This window comes from Formica exsecta, unplaced genomic scaffold (genome assembly GCF_003651465.1).
Source record: "Formica exsecta isolate Colony F162 unplaced genomic scaffold, ASM365146v1 scaffold1545, whole genome shotgun sequence".
Lineage (NCBI taxonomy): Eukaryota > Metazoa > Arthropoda > Insecta > Hymenoptera > Formicidae > Formica > Formica exsecta.
The window spans coordinates 10,030-30,528 of record NW_021848869.1 but is presented as its reverse complement, the minus strand read 5'-3'; the positions used below and the strand labels follow the sequence as shown (position 1 = coordinate 30,528).

Genomic DNA, 20,499 nt, shown 5'->3' with positions numbered 1-20,499 from the left:
TATATATATATATTTGCATTTATATATTTGCACATATTTCATTTGTGTAATTATTCCTTTATTAGAATTATCTCAATCTTTCCTCAAGTACTTGTAAAGAGCAACAAATATTAGAAAGTTTAAATATATATTTCAAAATAATAAATACCAGTTTTTCCGCTTTACTATTGCTTATCATCTGCATTTGAACATATCCGGAACCGTGCACAAGCATCGGAAGTACGCATTGGTAACTTACGTACCCTCCTGTCTCTTCATCTGTATAGACATCATATTGATACAATATTAATCTTTATTAACTTTTCACAGTTTTAACTAATTTGTAAACAAAGTTCCAAGAGTGAACTCATACAAAGAGAGATTTGAATACCTTCCACATCCGTAATGACTGATATCATCTCGTCGTCAAGCTCTATGTAGCTCCGTTTGAAGCGCGCGGTACACTTTATCGAAGGATATTGCAAGTTATTCTTAGGAACCAAAGGTGAGAAATTCGGGCAACACTTGCCGACGCGATCTCTATCACGCACGCTTCCGTTGGACAGTTGGTTCTGATTCAACGGTCGAAGTACATTTTTCTCAGCTAGTAAAAATACACGAATTCATTACAAATTATATACAAAGCCTTCCTTTCTTTCTTTCTTTTAATAATAATCAGGGGCTTTACCTGATTCGGGATTCGACAAGTCGTTGGCTATATCTTGAGCAAGATTCAATTCATCTGATTCGCCCTGATCCGAATCGAGCCAATGCCTTCGGCCATTCGGCAGCACCGCCGGCGATATTGCCGGTGAGGAGGATATTAGATGTATGGAGCAGGCACCACGATGCCTGAATTGATCGCGTATGTGCTTGAAAGGAACTATATTCTCCGCATCTTCCGTCTCGTCGCAAAACTCGTACTTCTTGTCAGCAAGTCGGCGTTTCCTGAACGAACTGAGCTTCTCGCAGGTTGTCTCCTGCGTCTCATCGGTAAACTCGTACGCCTTCTCCGCTTCGAGGATGAGCTTGTGCGTCGCTCTCGTTGTTCTCGTTGACTGACTCGGGTTCACGACAGGTGGAGGCGAGTGCAGATTCGATCTCTTGCGCGGGCTCGGATGACGAAAAGATCTGGTCGCGGTGGGTGGTGACATCAAGCGGGACGAATACGAGGAAGATGGGCTACCGATCGAAACGGACTGCAACGGCGAGTTTATGGAAGCCACGGAATTGTCCGGAGCACTTGTGGATTGCGACGAACTAGAACTGGATTGTTGGCCGCTGTTATTAGTCCGTTGGATCTGGGTTCTGTGACTAGATTCCGAATTGCGAGTGCGCAGAATATCCGACGGCGGAGTGAATATCGGCAACGACCATGCCGCTGTCGTCGTCGTCCTGAGATCGGCGGGCAGCCTCTGCGGCGTCGAGCGCGGCGAACACGACGGATGTTTCACCAGCGTGATCAGATCGCTGCCAATATTGAGTTCCTGCGACGTGTCCTCGCAAAAATCTTGCAGGATCTTGTCCCGAACCGAGATGGCCGTCTGTTCGATGCCACCTGGCGGCCGCTGGGAGATCGGGCTGCTGTTGCTATTTCGGCACTTGCATTGCTCGGTCATATCCGAGCATTCGCATAACTTAATATCTAAAGCATCGGCAGCGGTAGACTTACTATTATTTATATCACAGACATAGTCGCTTTGATTGCTGCTTGAGGTATTTAACGGTAAATCACGTCCTAATCTCGCTTCTAACTTAATTGCCTCGTCTAGAAAGTCGTGCTCCAGGCTGGATTCGCATTTCGGTGATCGATCGAGCGGGCACTCTGGCGTACCTATCTTCTCGTCGGAGCTTTCGTATCGCTCTGCCCTCGTTGAATAATCCGCCTCTTCAATGTCACTCATATCCAACGGGATTGTATCCGGAACCATAGAATCAGAGGTAATCGGTTTATCACACGTCCTCTGATTCTTCGACTTGGGTATATTCAAGTCTACTCTGAGAACGTGCAAGAAGTTTCCCGTGTTGACCACCACATGATTCCAATAATTTAAACATACTTTAGCACGAAATTTCGGGTACGGTGAGATGACTTCGTATGTTGTATGAACCGTGAGACCGTGTTGTAAGCAGTTACATCGCACGCAGCAATCCCAATTCGCAGCTAATTCTACATGATTGTGAAAATTCTAATTAATATTAAAATATATAAATACACGCGTCATTTACGCACACACACGCGCACGCGCGCACACACACGCACATATATATATTTAAAGATATTTTATTTTTCCTTCTTATAAAAAAATTGTAAATTATTCATTACCTTCACCTTCTTCCTCGTATGATGCAGCGACCTTTAGGCAATCTTTGCAGTTCTCTAGAGACGGTACCGTCGTTATAGTTAAATATGCTCTATCAGTCGATTGTAAATGTAAGAAATTTGTACTGTAATAAAACAGAACATATAAAAGAAAAGATCATCGAATTTTTAAAATATCTTATTTTTCGTAGAGATCTATCTCTTAATTCTACATGCAATCTAAAACTTACCAGAGGCCATGTATTACAAGCTTATTTCGTTCCATTGGCCATTGTGATATAACTATGCTTAACTCCCTATAAATTGAATAATTGCCAAACAACGTAACTTCGGCAACTTTGCGAGCAACATGATTCGGTGTAAAGGCCCACCAGTGTAATAGATACTTAAACAAGGACGTATTACTGCTGACCTCCACCATATATGTATATGTGAGCAGAAATTGACCGCATTGAGTCAATCCCATAACAATGTGCCTTATGAAACAAAAAATGTAATTACAATCGTGTTATTTATATTTAAATATCTCATTGAGACATTTCTTTGCAAACAAATTAAAAATCTGACAATTTAAGATATACGCTCAAAGATTTATTATGTCAATACATTTCTTGCCTAGCCTTTGTTTCTTAATTTCTATTAAACATTTGATAATACATTTATCATCTCGTCTAGATCAAGCTCAAAAAAGAGAGAGAGAGAAAAATAGAGAGAGATAAATGGATTGAATAAATCTAACACACATGTCCAGAGGATGTTTTACATCCTCAGGAGAAATGGATTGAATAAATCCCCTAACAACAAATAAAACAGAACATATAAAAGAAAAGATCATCGAATTTTTAAAATATCTTATTTTTCGTAGAGATCTATCTCTTAATTCTACATGCAATCTAAAACTTACCAGAGGCCATGTATTACAAGCTTATTTCGTTCCATTGGCCATTGTGATATAACTATGCTTAACTCCCTATAAATTGAATAATTGCCAAACAACGTAACTTCGGCAACTTTGCGAGCAACATGATTCGGTGTAAAGGCCCACCAGTGTAATAGATACTTAAACAAGGACGTATTACTGCTGACCTCCACCATATATGTATATGTGAGCAGAAATTGACCGCATTGAGTCAATCCCATAACAATGTGCCTTATGAAACAAAAAATTTAATTACAATCGTGTTATTTATATTTAAATATCTCATTGAGACATTTCTTTGCAAACAAATTAAAAATCTGACAATTTAAGATATACGCTCAAAGATTTATTATGTCAATACATTTCTTGCCTAGCCTTTGTTTCTTAATTTCTATTAAACATTTGATAATACATATATCATCTCGTCTATATCAAGCTCAAAAGAGAGAGAGAGAGAGAGAGAGAGAGAGAGAGAGAGAGAGAGAGATAAATGGATTGAATAAATCTAACACACATGTCCAAAGGATGTTTTACATCCTCAGGAGAAATGGATTGAATAAATCCCCTAACAACACACATGTCCAGAGGGTGTCCAGAGGACATTCAGAGAATGTTAGGATATCCTGAGGATGTAGGATATCCTCAGATTAGGTTAGGACATCCAGAGGATGTTAAGACATGTGTGTTGTTAAGGATCTATATAAATAAATCACTATTATCAATATATACCCTGCTTCGAGCGCCGATTTCGGGATTATATGTAAGAGAGACAAATGTCGCCACTTAGGTACAGTTGTAAACAGTCTTTCCTCCGTCGCATAATTGTGCGCCGATAGACATCCCCTCATCTGCAAACAAAAAGAAAAAAATTATCTATATAAATCGGCGCACGCCGGAGATATTTCTCAAGCAAAAAAAAAAAAAAAAATTTATACAAAGCAAGCTTGTTAGAACATCCAATATATCCCTAATAACACACATGTTCAAAGACATTCAAAGGACATCCAGAATATGTTAAACATCCTCTGGACGTCTTTTAAATACGTGTGTTGTTAGGGATACATGTCGATAGCTCTCTCTTTCTCTCTCTCGAGGGAAAAAAATTCTGCATCTGAGAAAGAGAGCGGCATCTTTCTAAGGAAATAATTTCTCGCTTCCCGTCAAATTCTCGTAGAGGTAAAATACCGCCTTCCGTGACAGCTCGAAAAGAGAGTCCCCGTCAGTCACGATATGATGCGGGCTCGCGTTCGGCGGAGGTGCTCGGAGGGGCACCTCTACAGCTTCTTACCTCCCTTATCAGCAGCCTCTGCAAAAAATTCCTCTTGCTGCGTCGATGCGACGGACACGGCTTGCGTCCCACGACGACGAACTCGGATTTTTCCGATGTAATGTCAGAGAGACACTCATTGCAGCAGTCTGAGGTAGTGTCGGAAGACGACGTGTCCGCCATTTTTAAATAATCTCGCTCGTGGCGTCACACGACGACGATTCGTGGAGCGATGGGGGGAAGGATCAGATCGCGTAGCGTAGGAGTCAGCTCTGATCCTTCAGTCCTTCCTTCCTTCCTTTCCTTTTTTTTTTTGCGTGAGAAGTGATATACGCGCGCACACGCACACACGGGTCGCGTCAGCCAGCCGGACACGTGGCTTTTGTCACTGTCAACTGTCAACTACATCATATTGTATATATTTTATTATATATATACAGATGAGGAGTACCTATCTTGTCGCATAAAGTATCATTATATATGATAATTTATAATTAATTACAGTAACTTAAAAGCTCTAATCGTAAAAATAAAATTGGAAAAAGAGCAAATAAGAGATAATAATTTATTATAAATAAAATGGACATAACATTGGATGATAAACTAAATGCGTTGCGACAAATAAGCCAGCGGAAGCTTGTAGATATACTGGAGAGCATTCCAGGATCGATGAAGGATCTGATAATAGAGCAGAAATTAATGAAAATACTGGACAGTTTTGTAGGAGTGACTGTATTAAAGTATAAATATTTTCTCTCATATTCTATATATTGGTATACACTAATTTTGCTATTAAAAAGATTGCATAATCTTGTTTAGACGATGCGGAGTGGACAAGATTTATAAGCTGGATGAAGGATTAAAACTATCAAACAATCAACGTATATTTTTAGTATCTAACGATTTGATCGCGTGCAAGAGAGTACTGGATCAAATACAATCTGAAATATCTCATGTTACCAAGCCTCATGTCCAAGTGTGCCATCATTTATTGGTCGTGCCATTTGTTCCAGCTGTGTTACATAATCTAGTCGAAGAGGAAGGTCTTGGCAAATTATTATTATTATTAATTACAACATCCGTTCTATCTATCTTGATAATTATGTTGAATCGCTGTCATTTAGGTTTGGCTGAGCTAGTTACACTGCAGACGCTATCTGTAGAATTTATAAAACTAGATGGAAACGTTTTATCCTTGGAAAATCCAATGTTCATTGATCTCTACTATCACAAGGATATCAGTCCTCTGCGAGCATTGGCACGCAACTTGTGGTCATTGCAGTTGATACTTGGTTCACCCAGGCTCTCACTTCTCGTCGGCAAGCACAGCCAACAAGTGGGCAAACTGATGGAATCCATGGTACAATGTCTGGGTTCGTCCAGCTTAGAGAATGAAGTCGGCGCTCTAATCGTGATGGATAGAGGTTTCGATCTGGCGACGACTCTCTTGACACCTGTTACATATTCGAGCTTGTTAAACGAAGTTGTTGAGGTGAATGTCGGCACAGCGGTGCTGGGAAAATCGCAAATCAAATTGGACCCAGATAAAGATCAGATCTATGGAGAAGTAAGAGATACACCTTGCAGCGAGGTTTTCCCGATTATACATGGAAAGGCTAAGTCACTAAAATGTATTTTATCTTTATCCCACAAGAGTCATTGTACCAATTGCATTGATTTCTCGATAACGATATTTCAATATTGGCTAATATATTAGCTGAACAGGAAGCCATACAAACGATGAAATTGGCCGAAATGGAAAGATATGTGTCGACGAGATTGCAAAAGACCAAAGATATGACGCAACAATTGGCGTTTCATATATCCGCGTGCCAGACTATCGCGGATACTTTGGGCTCTGAGTTTCAAGCTTTGCAGATGATCGAGAAATTGATGCTAGACTGCAAGAACAGAAAAGAATGTTTCAGCTATATAGAGAGAAATATAGGTACATTTGTTTACTCTCAAGATTAATAACATTTATAATCTAATTATAATTAACACAACAAATGAATTATAATTTAACAGGGTGTCTACTCAAATCCTGTAAAAAATTTTTCTGGAGATTCTCTGGTCTTACAGATATTTTTGTTCAAAATTCCAGGTAAAGAGAATATTTTAAATATTTTTTGGTGCAATTTTCTAAAATAAGTTTTTTTATTGTACATATTTTCTAATGCTTTTCATTCATACAAAGGAAAAACTCTAAGCTACTTAAATTTCAAGTGCTAGATTTACAAATATACCAAAAATAAAATTGAATAGCTTTCGTTAAGATAAAATTTTTTAACTTGTATAACATTTTTATTTTTTATCACTACAAATTAAAATAAAGAATATATATTGCACATTTAATATTTTGTTAAGACATTGAATATATAAACAGAGATAGATATATATTTATAATATATTTTAAATTCATAATTCACATGGCTTATTGCCAGATTGTCTATTACTTAAAGTATAAGAGCAAAATTATCAAAAAGAGAATTTTTTAAAAAATTCCACGAGTCTCAACAAAATTCCATGAGTATTTCCTGATTTTTCCAGGTATAAAAGAATGTATTCAGATTTCCAGATTCCATGTTTTTCCAGGGAGTAGACACCTTGTTTAATTATGACCAAAATATACGAAATATCTGTGTCTTGCAGATGAGCATGCGTTGCGATGTTTGCGTCTTCTGTGCCTGCTGTCCATCACTACCGACGGTGTCACACAGAGCGAGCTTCAAAATATCCAAAAACTGCATCTCCATACTCATGGTTATCAACATATCCCTTTATTTTACAAATTACACACCGTTGGTTTGTTGAAGTATAGAACCGAAAATATTTTACACAAATTGCCAAACCGGAATAGCGAATGGGGCAGCAATGCGCAAAGATTAAAGATGTTACCCAATTATTCTAAACGATCCGATCACAACAGTCGTATCTGTCCTAGTTATGTGTTCAACAACGCTTATATACCCGCCATAGTTCGTATTTTTATAATTTTCTTTGTATATTATAATATTGTAATATTACTTAATTTCACGATATTAATTGTAGGCACAAATATTAAACATCGTATCGAATCAAGAGAAGGATCCTCGCAGCTTTGAAGACTTAATGAATTTATCGGGTTGCGTCGTGAACGGTCAACGGGGTGCGTTATCACCAAAGATGGTCGTGATCTGTGTGGTAGGAGGCATTACATGCGCAGAAATAGCGGCCTGTCGACTCATCGAAAAGTCTATAGGGATACGTCTCATTCTTGCGTCCGACGCTATCTTAACGGGTAACAAACTTATTCAGAGAATACAAGAAATATGAAAACTCTCTGATAGCATTCATCAGGAATGTAAAAGATATTGTATCTATCCTTTTTTTTTGTATAAATAGAGAGACAAGAGATTATAATAGTTTTTTGTGTACGAACGATGAAAGAGAGTAAACGTGAATGATTCTACAATATGAGAGAGGAAAAAAAAAAAAAAAAAAAAAAATTTAAAAGTATAGAACAAAGCGAATACGGTCAAATATATCATTGAACGATTCGTTAATAATTTCTACTCCAAATCAATCAAAACATAAACGAATGAAACAATTGTCGAATGTGATTACAAGAATATCAACACGAGATGATTGTTGTATGTATACAATATTCTTATCGATATATTTATAATATGACAGTATTTAAACGTTACACGTTATTACGTTTAAACGCTCGATCGCGATCGCGATCACGTCTCTGCTGGCCCCAATCCTGCCCTTGGCGATTATAATTTTGACGATCGCGGAAATTGCCTTGATTTCCTCTTGAGAAAAAGTTGCCTGCAAGCATTTATTATGAAAAATTAATCGTGATTAATTTTTAATTGTAAAGCTACGCATTTTGTATGTGCGTGCGTGTATGGATATTATAATAAAACGAGAATATATATATATATACAGGGTGTCCGATAATTTTTGACACATCCGAAGTGTGAAGGTAGATTGGGCCAAACATTGGGTGAAAAAAGAAGTCCTGTACCATTTTGCGATTTTCGTAATAATTATTGAGAAATTAATTAAAAAAGATAGATCAATTCGCATAAGTATTACCGCGCGGTGAGAAAGAACGGCCTGATATGGGCGGCATTGATATGTAGTTGCTAGGACGCGAGAATCCATCATTATGTACTGCTCGTACGTAACTGTTGTCATTTGTAAAGCGCTCCTCCCAAAATTTTGTCGCGCGCCTACTTTTGGGTTGTCTCTTCTCGCTGCGCGCTTATACTCGCGCGAATTGGTCGACCTTTTTTAATTAATTTCTCAATAATTATTACGAAAATCGCAAAATGGTACAGGACTTTCCTTCTCAGTTTGAGCTAATCTATCTTCACACTTCGGGTGTGTCAAAAATTATCGGACACCCTGTATGTATGTATATATATATGTATATATATATATATATATATTATATATGTTATAACATAAATGGGACGAAAAAATATATGGTTTCTTAAAAAAATTATGTACTTTGTGTTTACCTTGTTTCATTTCAAAAATGCGTTCATTCGAATCGACAAAGTTGTTTACTTTGTCCGTAAGTTGCAGGGCCAAAGATTGAAGACGGCTCGGTTCGCTGCGATGCATGACGACAGTGCCTGTCGGATCGTCCAAGGATGCCTAAATTTGTGAAAGGAAGAAATGCCATATAAATTCTATAGAATATTATCTAATTCATTAATATGTATTAAAGTGATATATATATTTGCACAATATACCATAAGCTCTTCATTAATAATCATTTTGCTAATAATGGAGTGGACCACAGGTCGTTTCAGCTGAAACATGTCAGCAAGTTTTGGCATCGAGATCGAATCGTAAACATGCGAATACGTAAATAGGTAAGTCCTCAACGCTTCTTCCTTGATTAATCGCGTCAGCATAGCTCGTACTTTCTCCGCTTGATGGAAGAGATCCCAGACCTGTCGTATTTTAATAAAAATAATTTTATTATCTATCTTGCGCGCGCGAGAAAATATATATTATTATTTTCCCAATTTTTCAAATTTGAGAGAAATAATAAATGTGTGTACATATTGCTAATACCTTTGCATTCATCTTTTCATTTATAATGTAATTGTTGCAAGCAGACCAATTTCCATTGCGCATTGCTTTTGCAGCAGCAACGACATGTTCTCTCATAGATTCTGGTGGTCCCACTAACGATTGACGTTCGCTGGATCTTAATTGCTGATAAAACGTTTTCGAAATCATTCTTCGCCTCGCATCAAATTCATGCGCTAGAATTAAATGATTTGTTACATTTATTATATTGTTCTGAAATTGTATAATTGTTAAATGACAAATATTGCATGTATTTTATATATAAAAACTAAACATGGAATTAAACATGGAAAATATATATTTACCAGCCATATACGGAATCTCGATAAGCATTGCTGAAACGAGGTATACGCATTCGAGGAGTTCTAGATTTATGTGCATGTGAAAAGGCATTTGCCTTTGCTTCTCAATTTTCTCCTGCTCCTTGCTGCGTTCATGTTGTCGTTGTGGAAGGAGACCTTGCGCCAAAAGTTCCTTTACCTTACCCGTCACCATTAAATCAACCAAGCAATTGTGGGCATCTTTAATATTCGCATGACGAAATGCACATAATCCTAAATGAGCTATCGTACGATTGTATAAAATCTGAAAAAGCGATAAAACAAATAAATATTCTACATCTTTTTTAATAACAAAGATAAAAGTGCGTGTATACAAATTTACAACCTGTGTAGCTGGGTCAGAATGTTGAATAGTTTCCTGGAGATGCGACATCAGAATTAAGTCGCGGGCTTGGAACCAGTTATCGTGAAGTGCGTGATGATAAATGTGCGAAAGAATCGCGCGAGTTCTTAATCGATCGGTATTATCGTGGGCATAAACGTATTTGCATAATTTCTCCATAACTTGTACAGATGTAATTATATCTGAACCCAGTTCGTTCTAGCGCATTGAATAATTTTTTCAGTATATTAGACAAGAGAATTTTTGCACCTACAAATACTTTACACAACTTACTTCCTTTTGCTTAAGAACATTTGAATCAAATTTGTAATACAAATGTTCGATTTTACGCAGGTAGACGCGGCAAAGTTCGGACACAGTTCCTTGCCTTTCTAAATATTCCTGCACCTTATCAATTATAGCAGCAACTTGTTTTTCATCTTTCAATCTGAGATAAGAGAATATTTTGTTGTATACAAAAATAACAATTACAAATCTCACATAATATTATTTAATTCTTTAAAAGATATTACCTCTCTACATATTCGTTACTATGTGGATCACATTCTTTCAGCAATTTAGTGAATTCTTCGTCGAGACGCTCTACCAACGTCAATACGCAGCCGTGCATTTTATAAGGTGGCGTTTCAAACTCTTCCATTTCTTCTACAATTGTTTCTGCTATTACCATATCTATGTTGTTTAACAACATATCCAACATTTCGTTAATGCGTTCCAATATTCTGCAAAAAAATAATTAATATTAAGTGTTATTTCATGTACAAATGCTTTTTTTCATTTTGTGTGTTTTAAAAGATTAATTTAAATTTATATATATTTTTTTCCATTTTCGCAGAAATACATACTTGGACCAATATTCCGGCTTCATAGCATCGGAAACTTTTGGATTATAATCAAATATGGAAGACACAATAGAGAATTTAATCTTCACAGTCACAGCTGGACCAAGATTATGTGAGTCAGCTATCGACTGTAACTCGTGCAAGAGTTCTATTTGTTCCCGTCTGTCTGTACGCTTTTTACCGCGAGCTGCAATTATCTCAGATAATTTCTTTAACACTGCGCTGGTATTAATTTCCGCATCTTTGGCGAACATTTTTGGCTTCTCAGAGGGGATAGCCACACCACCCTTGACAGTTTCCCACTCTCCTTCACCATCATCTTCGTCGCGTTTCTTCTTTCGCTCCTTCTCTTTACGTTCTTTACGTTGTTCCTTTCTCTTCGCTTTATCCTCGTCTTCTTCTGTGGCTAATAAAGCCCTATGTACAAAAATGTCCATTGTATTATATAACATTGTTAATATCATATACAATGTTAATATAACATTGTTAAGTTTAGTTTTTTATATCATTTTTCATTAGATTTATTATGAATAAAGAGAACGTACTTTTTAATGAAGCGTTCACGAATATTTTGATACTGGCCTTCGTCATCACTGCTCGTGCTCTCACTGTCTGAATCACTGCCCCAATCAGATTCACTTTCACTACCCTCTTCGCCATCGGTTGCAACCTTCTGTAATATATGTAACAAGTTTATAAAGAATTATTTGAAACAATCAATACTATATCAATAACAAAATCTTGATGTTATAAAAACCTTAAATTTAGTCAAATCCGGTTCACTAGCTTCCGATCCCGCTTTCTTAAAAGCTACGGCACTATCCTCTTCTTCTTCAGATTCCATAATCTCCTCAGCTAAAATAATAGAAAAATTTTTAATATTAAAAAAGTCTAAATTTTTTAAATAAACACTTATAAGAAATATATATCCCATAATTTTAAACCTCTCTCTTCCTCCTCATCGTCATCCTGATCGGGATTCTCTCTGAATTTGACTATATCTTCTTCAAAGTCCTTGTTATATTTACGTAGCTTTTGACGTAGCGTCGAAAGTGATTTAGAATTATTCTTGGACATATTCTTGCGTCCGTCACGATCTTCCCATACATCATTAATAAAATCTTCCATTTCTACTAAACATCTAACATAAAATCGTGGAGTTTGTCCAAGTTCCTCCTTTGCAATTACTGGTAAAGCTTTTTGATAAGCTCGCATCAAATCTTCAAAACCTAAAATTACAAATAAATATTTGAAAAGAGAAAACCTTTTTATCACAATTTTAAGATGTAATTAATGATTCAATGTATATTTATATACGTGTATGTGTGTGTGCGTTTACTAATTTAATGTACAAGATTCTATTATATAATCATAAGTTTACAAAATATAAAGTTACTTACTGGTTAACATACTGCTCATATCTTTAATTTTTTTATAATTCCTGATAAGTTTTATAAGATTAGCAATTTCCTCATATCTCTTCTCCTTTGTAGAGCGCACAACCCGCTTTGTTTCTTCCTCGTCATCGCTAAACTGTAAAAATATCTCATGTTATTTTGCTAATAAGATTGTCCAAAGAAAAAAATTTTTAAATAAAAAAAAATATAAAAATGTATTTAAAGAAATTTACTGCAATTTTACGACGGTACGTACGGTAAAAGCTGTCGCTGGCGCCCTTTGCACCTGTTCCTCCTCAGATGCGCTATCAGACTCAGAATCTGAGCCAGTCGCGAAGAAACGGCTCATGATGGCAAATTCTCTGCAACAATCAAGCGATGGTAGAAATAAACGCGATATAACACACTTAACAATTATATTATAAAACTGTAACTCTTTTGTATAGCACAAGGAAAATTTAATAGATCATTAAAAGATCCAAATGTGCGAAACAGAAATTTAAGACAAATATCATAATTTTGACAAGTACTAATATCGCGCATAGAAATCTCGATTTAACAATCACTCGAGAAATCACGGAAACCACCTATAAGGAATGATACACGTCCACTGTGTCTTGTTAATTCAACACATGGCGCGATATATTTTTAATAAGAGGGATCATGTATATAAATCTTTCACTTCAGGCAAAGTAAGTTCGAGCGATAAAGTGAGTAACCTTCAAACATATATTTTAAATTACAATATTACCGATATTCTCCTTCTTGCAAAAGCAGGTGCTTTGCGTACAGCCGCGAAGATTACAGAGAGGTTAGGAAAGAGAAAGAGAGAGAGAGAGAGAAGAGAGAGACAGAGAGACAGAGAGACAGAGAGAGAGAGAGAGAGATCACGACATACGAAAGGCGGATTCGCAAACGCTCGTTAAGGCGTGTTTCTCAATGCGTGCTTCCGGTTTTAATGGCCATAAAGCCAGTATCAGACTACGCATTGAAGATTGAGATTCAAGATTCAAGATTGAAATTTGACCAATCAGGACAAAGAAATTTTAGTCCCTTTTGTTCTGATCAGTCGAATTTCAATCTTCAATCTTCAATCTCAATCTTCAATGCGTAGTCTGATACGGACTTAATGGCCTTCGCACACTGGACGCGATCAGAGAGAATCAAGGGAGAGTGAAGCGGATCTGTTCTCTATTCTGATTGGTTCCGCCATTTATAGGTTAAAACTCATATATGTTGTTACGTCTCGACAATGCTCTTTTCTTAGTGCCGGTCTACAATAGGTGATTTAATCCCTAAACTTTAAGAAATTGACCAATCACAATCAAATATGAGGAGAAAACTCGACTGTGATTAGTCAATTTCTTAAAGCCCGTATTAGACTACGCATTGAAGATTGAGATTGAAGATTCAAGATTGAAATTTGACCAATCAGAATAAAGAAATTTTAGTCTTTTTTGTTCTGATTAGTCAAATTCCAATCTTTAATCTTCAATCTTCAATTTTCAATGCGTAGTCTGATACGGGCATAAGGCTTAGGGCTTAAATCATCTATTGTAGACCGGCACTTACTTTACCTCGGTTAGTGAGAAAAGGACAGCTCTCTATTTTTTATAAAGCAACCTGCTTCCACCGGCTATACCCCAGGGACGCCGAGAGCTAGGACTGATCTGGTGGATTCTAGGGGAATGACGTTAGGCACGGAACTAAACTTTACTAGAGTAATTTTACTGGATGTTAATTCTAGGGATATGAGCATGCGCAATTAGATATATTCAATTTTGAGGGTCTTCAGGGTTTTCAAGCAGGGCAATTAGTTGATCTATAGAAAATCTAGAAAATCGGTAATAAATCTAGCGATTAAAGTTAAGATTTGCTCGCGCATGCAATTTACTATGGCTTAAACTTGCTCATCAGTAAATAAAGGTTTCATTATCCGAAAATTAATGGAACATCTTGCATTGCTGATTCATTATGAATCTAAATATCTAGTGTATTCCCCTGCTTAAAATAATGGATAGAAAACGATAAGATTGTATTAGATTAAGCCTGAATTTGAATGCAAATGAATAAGGTCTATATGTTATGAATATTATAATGTATAGACTTTCTATAATATTTAATAACATTTTATAATATCTCAGATAGTTATCGGATTTTAGTGTGAGAATTCACATAATAAAATTATCATTACTAATCATAATTTGATATTTTGTGTTCTTTATTATTCTTTTCTGATTAGTAATCTATGTATATCTATCATGAAAGTAAGAAATGCACATACTATCCGATTCAATAATAGTTTCTCAATGAAAAATTTATCAAAATTTATCCGAATTAATCATTCGGTATTTGCATCAAAATGAATATATATATTTAGAAAATTGGAACTATTGCAACGTATCCGACATTTCACCATAAAAAGATGTAGAAATAAATGCTATCCTATTAAATTGAATTCAATGAAGGAATTCAATGGAATGTTTAATGGTAATTTATCATATCTAATCGTGAGAGGATATTTTGTGTTCTCTGTCATCTTTTTCTGATTAGTGATCTGTGTATATCTATCATGAAAGTAAGAAATGCACATGCTATCCAATTAAATACACATACATTAATTATCATTCAAAATTTTTTAAATATATTTTGTAGGAGAAAAATGTGTATTTATAATAATGTTATAAGTTTTAAAATAAAATTTATGAGAATATTTTAACAGATTTATAGTATCTGGAGACAAAGAGACCTTTTCACAAGATATTACTCGAGGTTTATTTTTACTATGTAATCGGTTAAGCCGAGACAACTCGGAGGAAAAGCGTGCAGCACGCGTTTTTACACCGGCTCTATGATTCCGTTTTTTCCTGAGAGCAAGCCAACATTTCGGGTTAACCATTTGTAAGAGGTGTGTTAATTATTTGAGGTGAATCTTAGATTAATGTAACATAATATATCATGTTAATTATAGTATAGTGAGAGTTAGAAAAATAATATTTTAAGAGGGGAAATATTAATAGTGGCAAAAGAGAATAATAATGGAGTTGAGCGCGTTGATTGAAGGATTTTATCGATTTCCTAGGGCACGGTATGTGCTCAGTAGACGAAGGATGTCTAGGGCACGGTATGTGCTCGGTAGACGAAGGAATCATATAGGGAGATGATAGGAGAGTGTCGATCCGGGCAAAACAATCCTCGATAACGATGGAAATTCTGGAAAAGGATAGAATGTCACCAGGGCAATAAAGCTCGGCAACCGGGTTTCAAGGGTTGGACCACGTCCGAGTGACAACAGCAGAATAGCCGCTAAGCAAAATCTAAATTTGTCTAGTATTGATAATAATAATAGTAAGAATAATAGGGATGTTTCAAATGATTGCAGGAAGATAGATTGTGGATTATTAAAGTTGACTGACTAGGAAACTATCAGAAACATGCAAATGCTTGACAGGGGTTTGTTTTATTATCAAAAGTGATGGAATAGGAAAAACGCGGTAATAAAAATATACGCAACATCGCGCGAGCGCAGTTATAAATTTATAGAGTTTCAGCAATTATCCCATCACTCGATAATGTTTCGAGCAAATAGACTGTGTGGTGCAATGCGCATAAGTCGTTCGTTAAACGCACGGGTGTAACGGCGGCGTTCATTTTACCAGAATCACAGCGAATATCAATAATTAAACGTTCCGCCGCGCCGCGCCATGCCGATGGAAACAAAGCATAACGAACCAAGTTGTTTGTGAACGTTAATATTGTGCGCATATTATTTACTCATTAGCGTCATTCAACGGTACGTTACATACATTCGACATTATCGCGATTTACATGCAGCTTGCATGTCTCTCTCTCTCTCTCTCTCTCTCTCTGTATATATATATGTATACATATATATATATATATATATATATATATATATATACATATGTATGTATATACAGGGTGCGGCATTTATAATGACGCGGGCATATTTTTAGGAAACGAAGTGAGATATCTCTCGATTTGTTGCGTCAATCTGTCGTCGCACTGCTAGTGACAGATCTGCTTTGGTGTTGTACCCAATTTGACATCAGGATATGATTTCAACTTTTGGTTGCAATTGGGGCGCACTCGAAGACACAGTAGGCCCTGAATCGTTCCACAGGGAATTGTTTGCTGTTTGTTAACGATCCGCAAGCAAATGGTTAGCTGGGAACAAATCAGTAGATCAATATCGCGGTGAATTAGCGAATATCTATATGAAACCTAACGAAAACATCTTCTCGACTATATAAAAAGAGTAAAAGAATTACGCGCGGCTATAATTGACGGAGAAACTAGCGCCGGCGGATACGTAGACGAAATTACAAAAGATAACATTGAGCGTACCGTAATCACAAGTTTTATTAATGGCCTTCCTTCCGAACTTTTAATTAGAGTTAAACTAGAAGGATCTTATACGTTTGATAAAGCTTTAGTGTCCGCAATACAACTCTCAAAAACTTTAGAAGCAGAAAATGCGCGTAAACGAGCCGCACCACCTTATAAATCTAATAATCCCCTTCGCGCTGATTTTCAAAATAAATCAGAACCGTTCCAAACTACAAATTTACCGCGCTTCACTCAATCACAACCCCCGCGAAACAATGCGACCCCTTTTATAAAACCACTTATTCCGGGAATGCCTGGATCAAATTACCCTATTGTAAAAATCTGTCGCTATTGCAAAAATCCCGGACACCTTATAGATGAATGCTGTAAACTCGCGTATAGAAGATTCGTCGAGAATAACCCATCCACTTCACATCCTAATAACAATCATAACAATCCGGGAAACGCACAGAGCGTTCTGGTAACGAGCGGCGCCCGCCGGAACGACATTCAAACGATGCGCCCATCCCCTCCACAATAAGCGCCAGTAACTATCGCACTACCCCAAAACTCGATTCCAACATCATCGCCCGCATAGGACGAATAGAAAAAGAAACAAAATTCAATAGTTTACCTTCTGCCACCCTCTCCTCTCCAGATCTAAATACCAACTGTTCTTTTATGATTGATTCAGACTCTGAAGTTAATCTTATAAAACAACGATTTGTTAACCAAAATATAATTCCAAATGAACAAGAAACCTTAATCCTTCAAGGCATATCTTCTGAACCAATCTCTACTATAGGTTCCATTACCATACAATTACTTAATTTACCCACTAACTTTCATATAGTTCCCGACACAGTCGGCTTCCCTCAAGATGATATTTTGGGAAATATGTTCTTAATAGAACGATTAGCTAGCATAGATTACAAAAGTAAACGTTTGCATTATGATAATTTGAGCATTCCCTTTTCAGAAGCAATTTATATTCATATTGGTAAGCAGCCTGTCTCACCATTTTAAGTCAATGTTACTAATTCTGAAAAACAATATGGATATATACCGCGTCATATGTTAATTGAAAACGTTTATTTCGGAGAAGCAATCGTTACCAATGTTAAGAGCAAAGCCTACTTACCTATCCTCAATACTACTGAACACGAATATGATGTAAGAATCCCCTCTATCGAATTACTAGATTTTGACTTTGTGGATACGCTTGAAGGATCCACGATCCCAAGCGATGTTGTTAAAGCCCGAGGGAATGAGACGACCAATGATCCTTTTGAAACTTCAATTTCCAATATTGATTAAAGCAATGATTCTAAAAATATCACTGCGACCTTAGGGCATCCAGTGATCGATAAAAATCCATTGAGCTATGAAAATAACCATATCGCCACAGCCTTAGGGACCTTAGCAACCTCTAATAATTTTAATTTTTCTAATCCTTTATATTTTGAAGGAACTAATAATAATGTCGCCCCTGTTATTTTTCTCGACAAGGAATTTCCTTGTGATCGCACAACTGCTGTCATGCAGCTTTTATGATTAGAACATTTGAACTCTGAGGAGTCAGACAATGTTAAATCATTAATCCTTAATCATTCTGATAGATTTCATCTCCCCGACGATAGTCTCGAAGCTACTAACGCTACACAACATTTTATACCTACTACTGACGAAATCCCCATTCATACGAAACAATATTGATTTCCCCCTGTCCACAAGGATGAAATTGATAAACAAGTTAACGAGTTATTATCCAACAATTTAATCGAATACTCAACCTCTCCTTATAATTCTCCTGTATGGATAGTACCAAAGAAACCTGATTCTCAAGGTAATAAGCGATGGCGAATGGTCATCGATTATCGCAGCCTTAACGAAAAAACCATAGGAGATGCTTACCCCCTCCCAAACATAACTGATATTCTCGATCAATTAGGATCTGCTAAATATTTTTCTGTCCTCGATTTAGTCTCCGGCTTTCACCAAATTCCTATGGCTCCCAAAGACGCTCCAAAAACCGCATTTTCGACTCCATACGGTCATTATCAATTTAAGAGAATGCCATTCGGGTTAAAAAATGCTCCCGCAAGTTTTCAACGATTAATGGATAACGTCCTTTCCGGATTACAAGGCAATGAATTATTCGTTTATATGGATGATATAGTCATTTATGCTAGATCCTTAATAGAGCATGAAATTAAATTCAATAAATTAATGGAAAGATTAAGAAAAGCAAATTTAAAACTACAGCCTGATAAATGTGAATTTCTCCGTCGCGAAGTAGCTTATCTCGGTCATATAATTGGAGCCGATGGAGTTAAACCTGATCCTAATAAGATAAAGTCAATATCCGAATTTCCTATACCAAAAAATGAAAAACACTAGGATTAGCAGGTTATTATAGACAATTCATTTCACAATTTTCTAAAATTGCTAAACCATTGACTGATTTATTAAAGAAAAATAATACATTTAATTGGCAACAACGTCAAACGGAAGCATTCAACGTTTTAAGAAACGCTTTGTGCTCCGAACCAGTGCTCCAATATCCTGATTTCACTAAACCTTTTATTTTAACCACCGATGCATCCGGGTATGCTATCGGAGGAGTACTTAGTCAAGGACAAATCGGAAAAGATTTACCTATTGCTTATACATCCCGTGTGTTAAACGCCGCGGAACAAAATTATTCTACCATTGAAAAGGAATGTTTAGCAATAATTTATTGTACCAATCATTTTCGACCTTATTTATACGGTAAAAAATTTACAATTGTAACTGATCACAAACCCTTAGTTTGGCTCCATTCGATTAAAGATCCCTCCTCTAGATTATGGAAATGGAGAACAAAATTAGCCGAGTATGAATACGAGATACAATATAAAAAGGGAAGTTTAAATAATAACGCGGATGCATTATCCCGAAATCCACCTACAAATCATATCCTACCCTTATTTATCACTAATCCACTCGACGAATCATCAAATGAATCAACATTTTCTTTTGAACGTAGACCTAGGAGACATATCCCGGATAGAGAAATGTCATCCTCACCAATCGAATTTTCCCCACTGTTTGAGATCGCATTAAACTACACATAATTTAATTTCATCTTTGCGACATGGGCTTCGCATTATTTTCACATCTTACATTCAAAGTCAAAAAACATATAAAGAAAAGCTAACTTGTTATTACTTTTATAAAATTATTATTCTCTTCCGAGGTTTTTTCGGATTCAACGAAGTCCATGTCACAAACAAGTCGAATAACAACTTAAAGGTTTTTGAGGTTTTTTTGACTTTTACGAAGTCCGTGACACAAACAAGTCGAATAACAACTCGCAAACAACTTTGTCGGTTAGCCGCGCGACAAACGGCTGCCGGCATGCGCGAGGCCGTGACGTAGCCCGTGACGTACGAGCCACCGGTCTATCACTCGCTCTGAGTCTCATCTCGCGCCGATATTTCAGGGGCGGCCAATGAAGTTTGGCGCCGCGTTGAATCTTCGAACCGAACTCGGAAGTTCAAACTTATTGGCAGCGAGAGATTATCAAACCCGCTATAAAAAGGCCCGCTCTTGAGGAGCGCCCGACACTCGCTGAAAACGCGCAGAGTTACCGCTTACGT

General features: G+C 36.6%; 3 protein-coding genes across 4 annotated transcripts in view; 1 reads left to right on the top strand and 2 right to left on the bottom strand.

The window, feature by feature from the left end:
• LOC115232980 overlaps window positions 1-4,695 on the bottom strand; it is an 8,005-nt gene extending 3,310 nt beyond the window's left edge. The window contains exons 1-7 of one of the 2 annotated variants that reach the window (XM_029803164.1): window positions 4,510-4,695; window positions 3,951-4,069; window positions 3,207-3,452; window positions 2,306-2,427; window positions 668-2,149; window positions 371-583; window positions 149-258 (exon numbers count right to left, since the gene is read on the bottom strand). In XM_029803164.1, coding sequence (XP_029659024.1) covers window positions 149-258; window positions 371-583; window positions 668-2,149; window positions 2,306-2,427; window positions 3,207-3,452; window positions 3,951-4,069; window positions 4,510-4,671 — 2,454 coding nt within the window. In that variant the 5' untranslated portion in view covers window positions 4,672-4,695. Of the gene's footprint in view, window positions 1-148; window positions 259-370; window positions 584-667; window positions 2,150-2,305; window positions 2,428-2,532; window positions 3,100-3,206; window positions 3,453-3,950; window positions 4,070-4,509 lie in introns of those variants that run through there. The other variant, XM_029803165.1, reaches the window with a different exon arrangement.
• A 224-nt stretch (window positions 4,696-4,919) lies between these two features.
• Window positions 4,920-7,976, top strand: LOC115232984 (vacuolar protein sorting-associated protein 33B). Its single transcript, XM_029803167.1, has 6 exons — window positions 4,920-5,228; window positions 5,308-5,531; window positions 5,613-6,119; window positions 6,206-6,436; window positions 7,141-7,466; window positions 7,540-7,976. Exons 1-6 carry the CDS (start codon window positions 5,068-5,070, stop codon window positions 7,801-7,803), a joined length of 1,713 nt encoding a protein of 570 aa, XP_029659027.1. The 5' UTR covers window positions 4,920-5,067; the 3' UTR covers window positions 7,804-7,976.
• LOC115232981 (eukaryotic translation initiation factor 3 subunit C) lies at window positions 7,258-13,356 on the bottom strand. Its single transcript, XM_029803166.1, has 15 exons — window positions 13,260-13,356; window positions 12,765-12,870; window positions 12,512-12,644; window positions 12,056-12,340; window positions 11,869-11,966; window positions 11,657-11,784; window positions 11,115-11,528; window positions 10,782-10,991; window positions 10,543-10,696; window positions 10,252-10,467; window positions 9,891-10,170; window positions 9,568-9,761; window positions 9,240-9,443; window positions 9,003-9,141; window positions 7,258-8,304 (listed from the first exon to the last, which is right to left on the bottom strand). Exons 2-15 carry the CDS (start codon window positions 12,855-12,857, stop codon window positions 8,174-8,176), a joined length of 2,679 nt encoding a protein of 892 aa, XP_029659026.1. The 5' UTR covers window positions 12,858-12,870; window positions 13,260-13,356; the 3' UTR covers window positions 7,258-8,173.
• Between the last annotated feature and the right edge of the window lie 7,143 nt (window positions 13,357-20,499).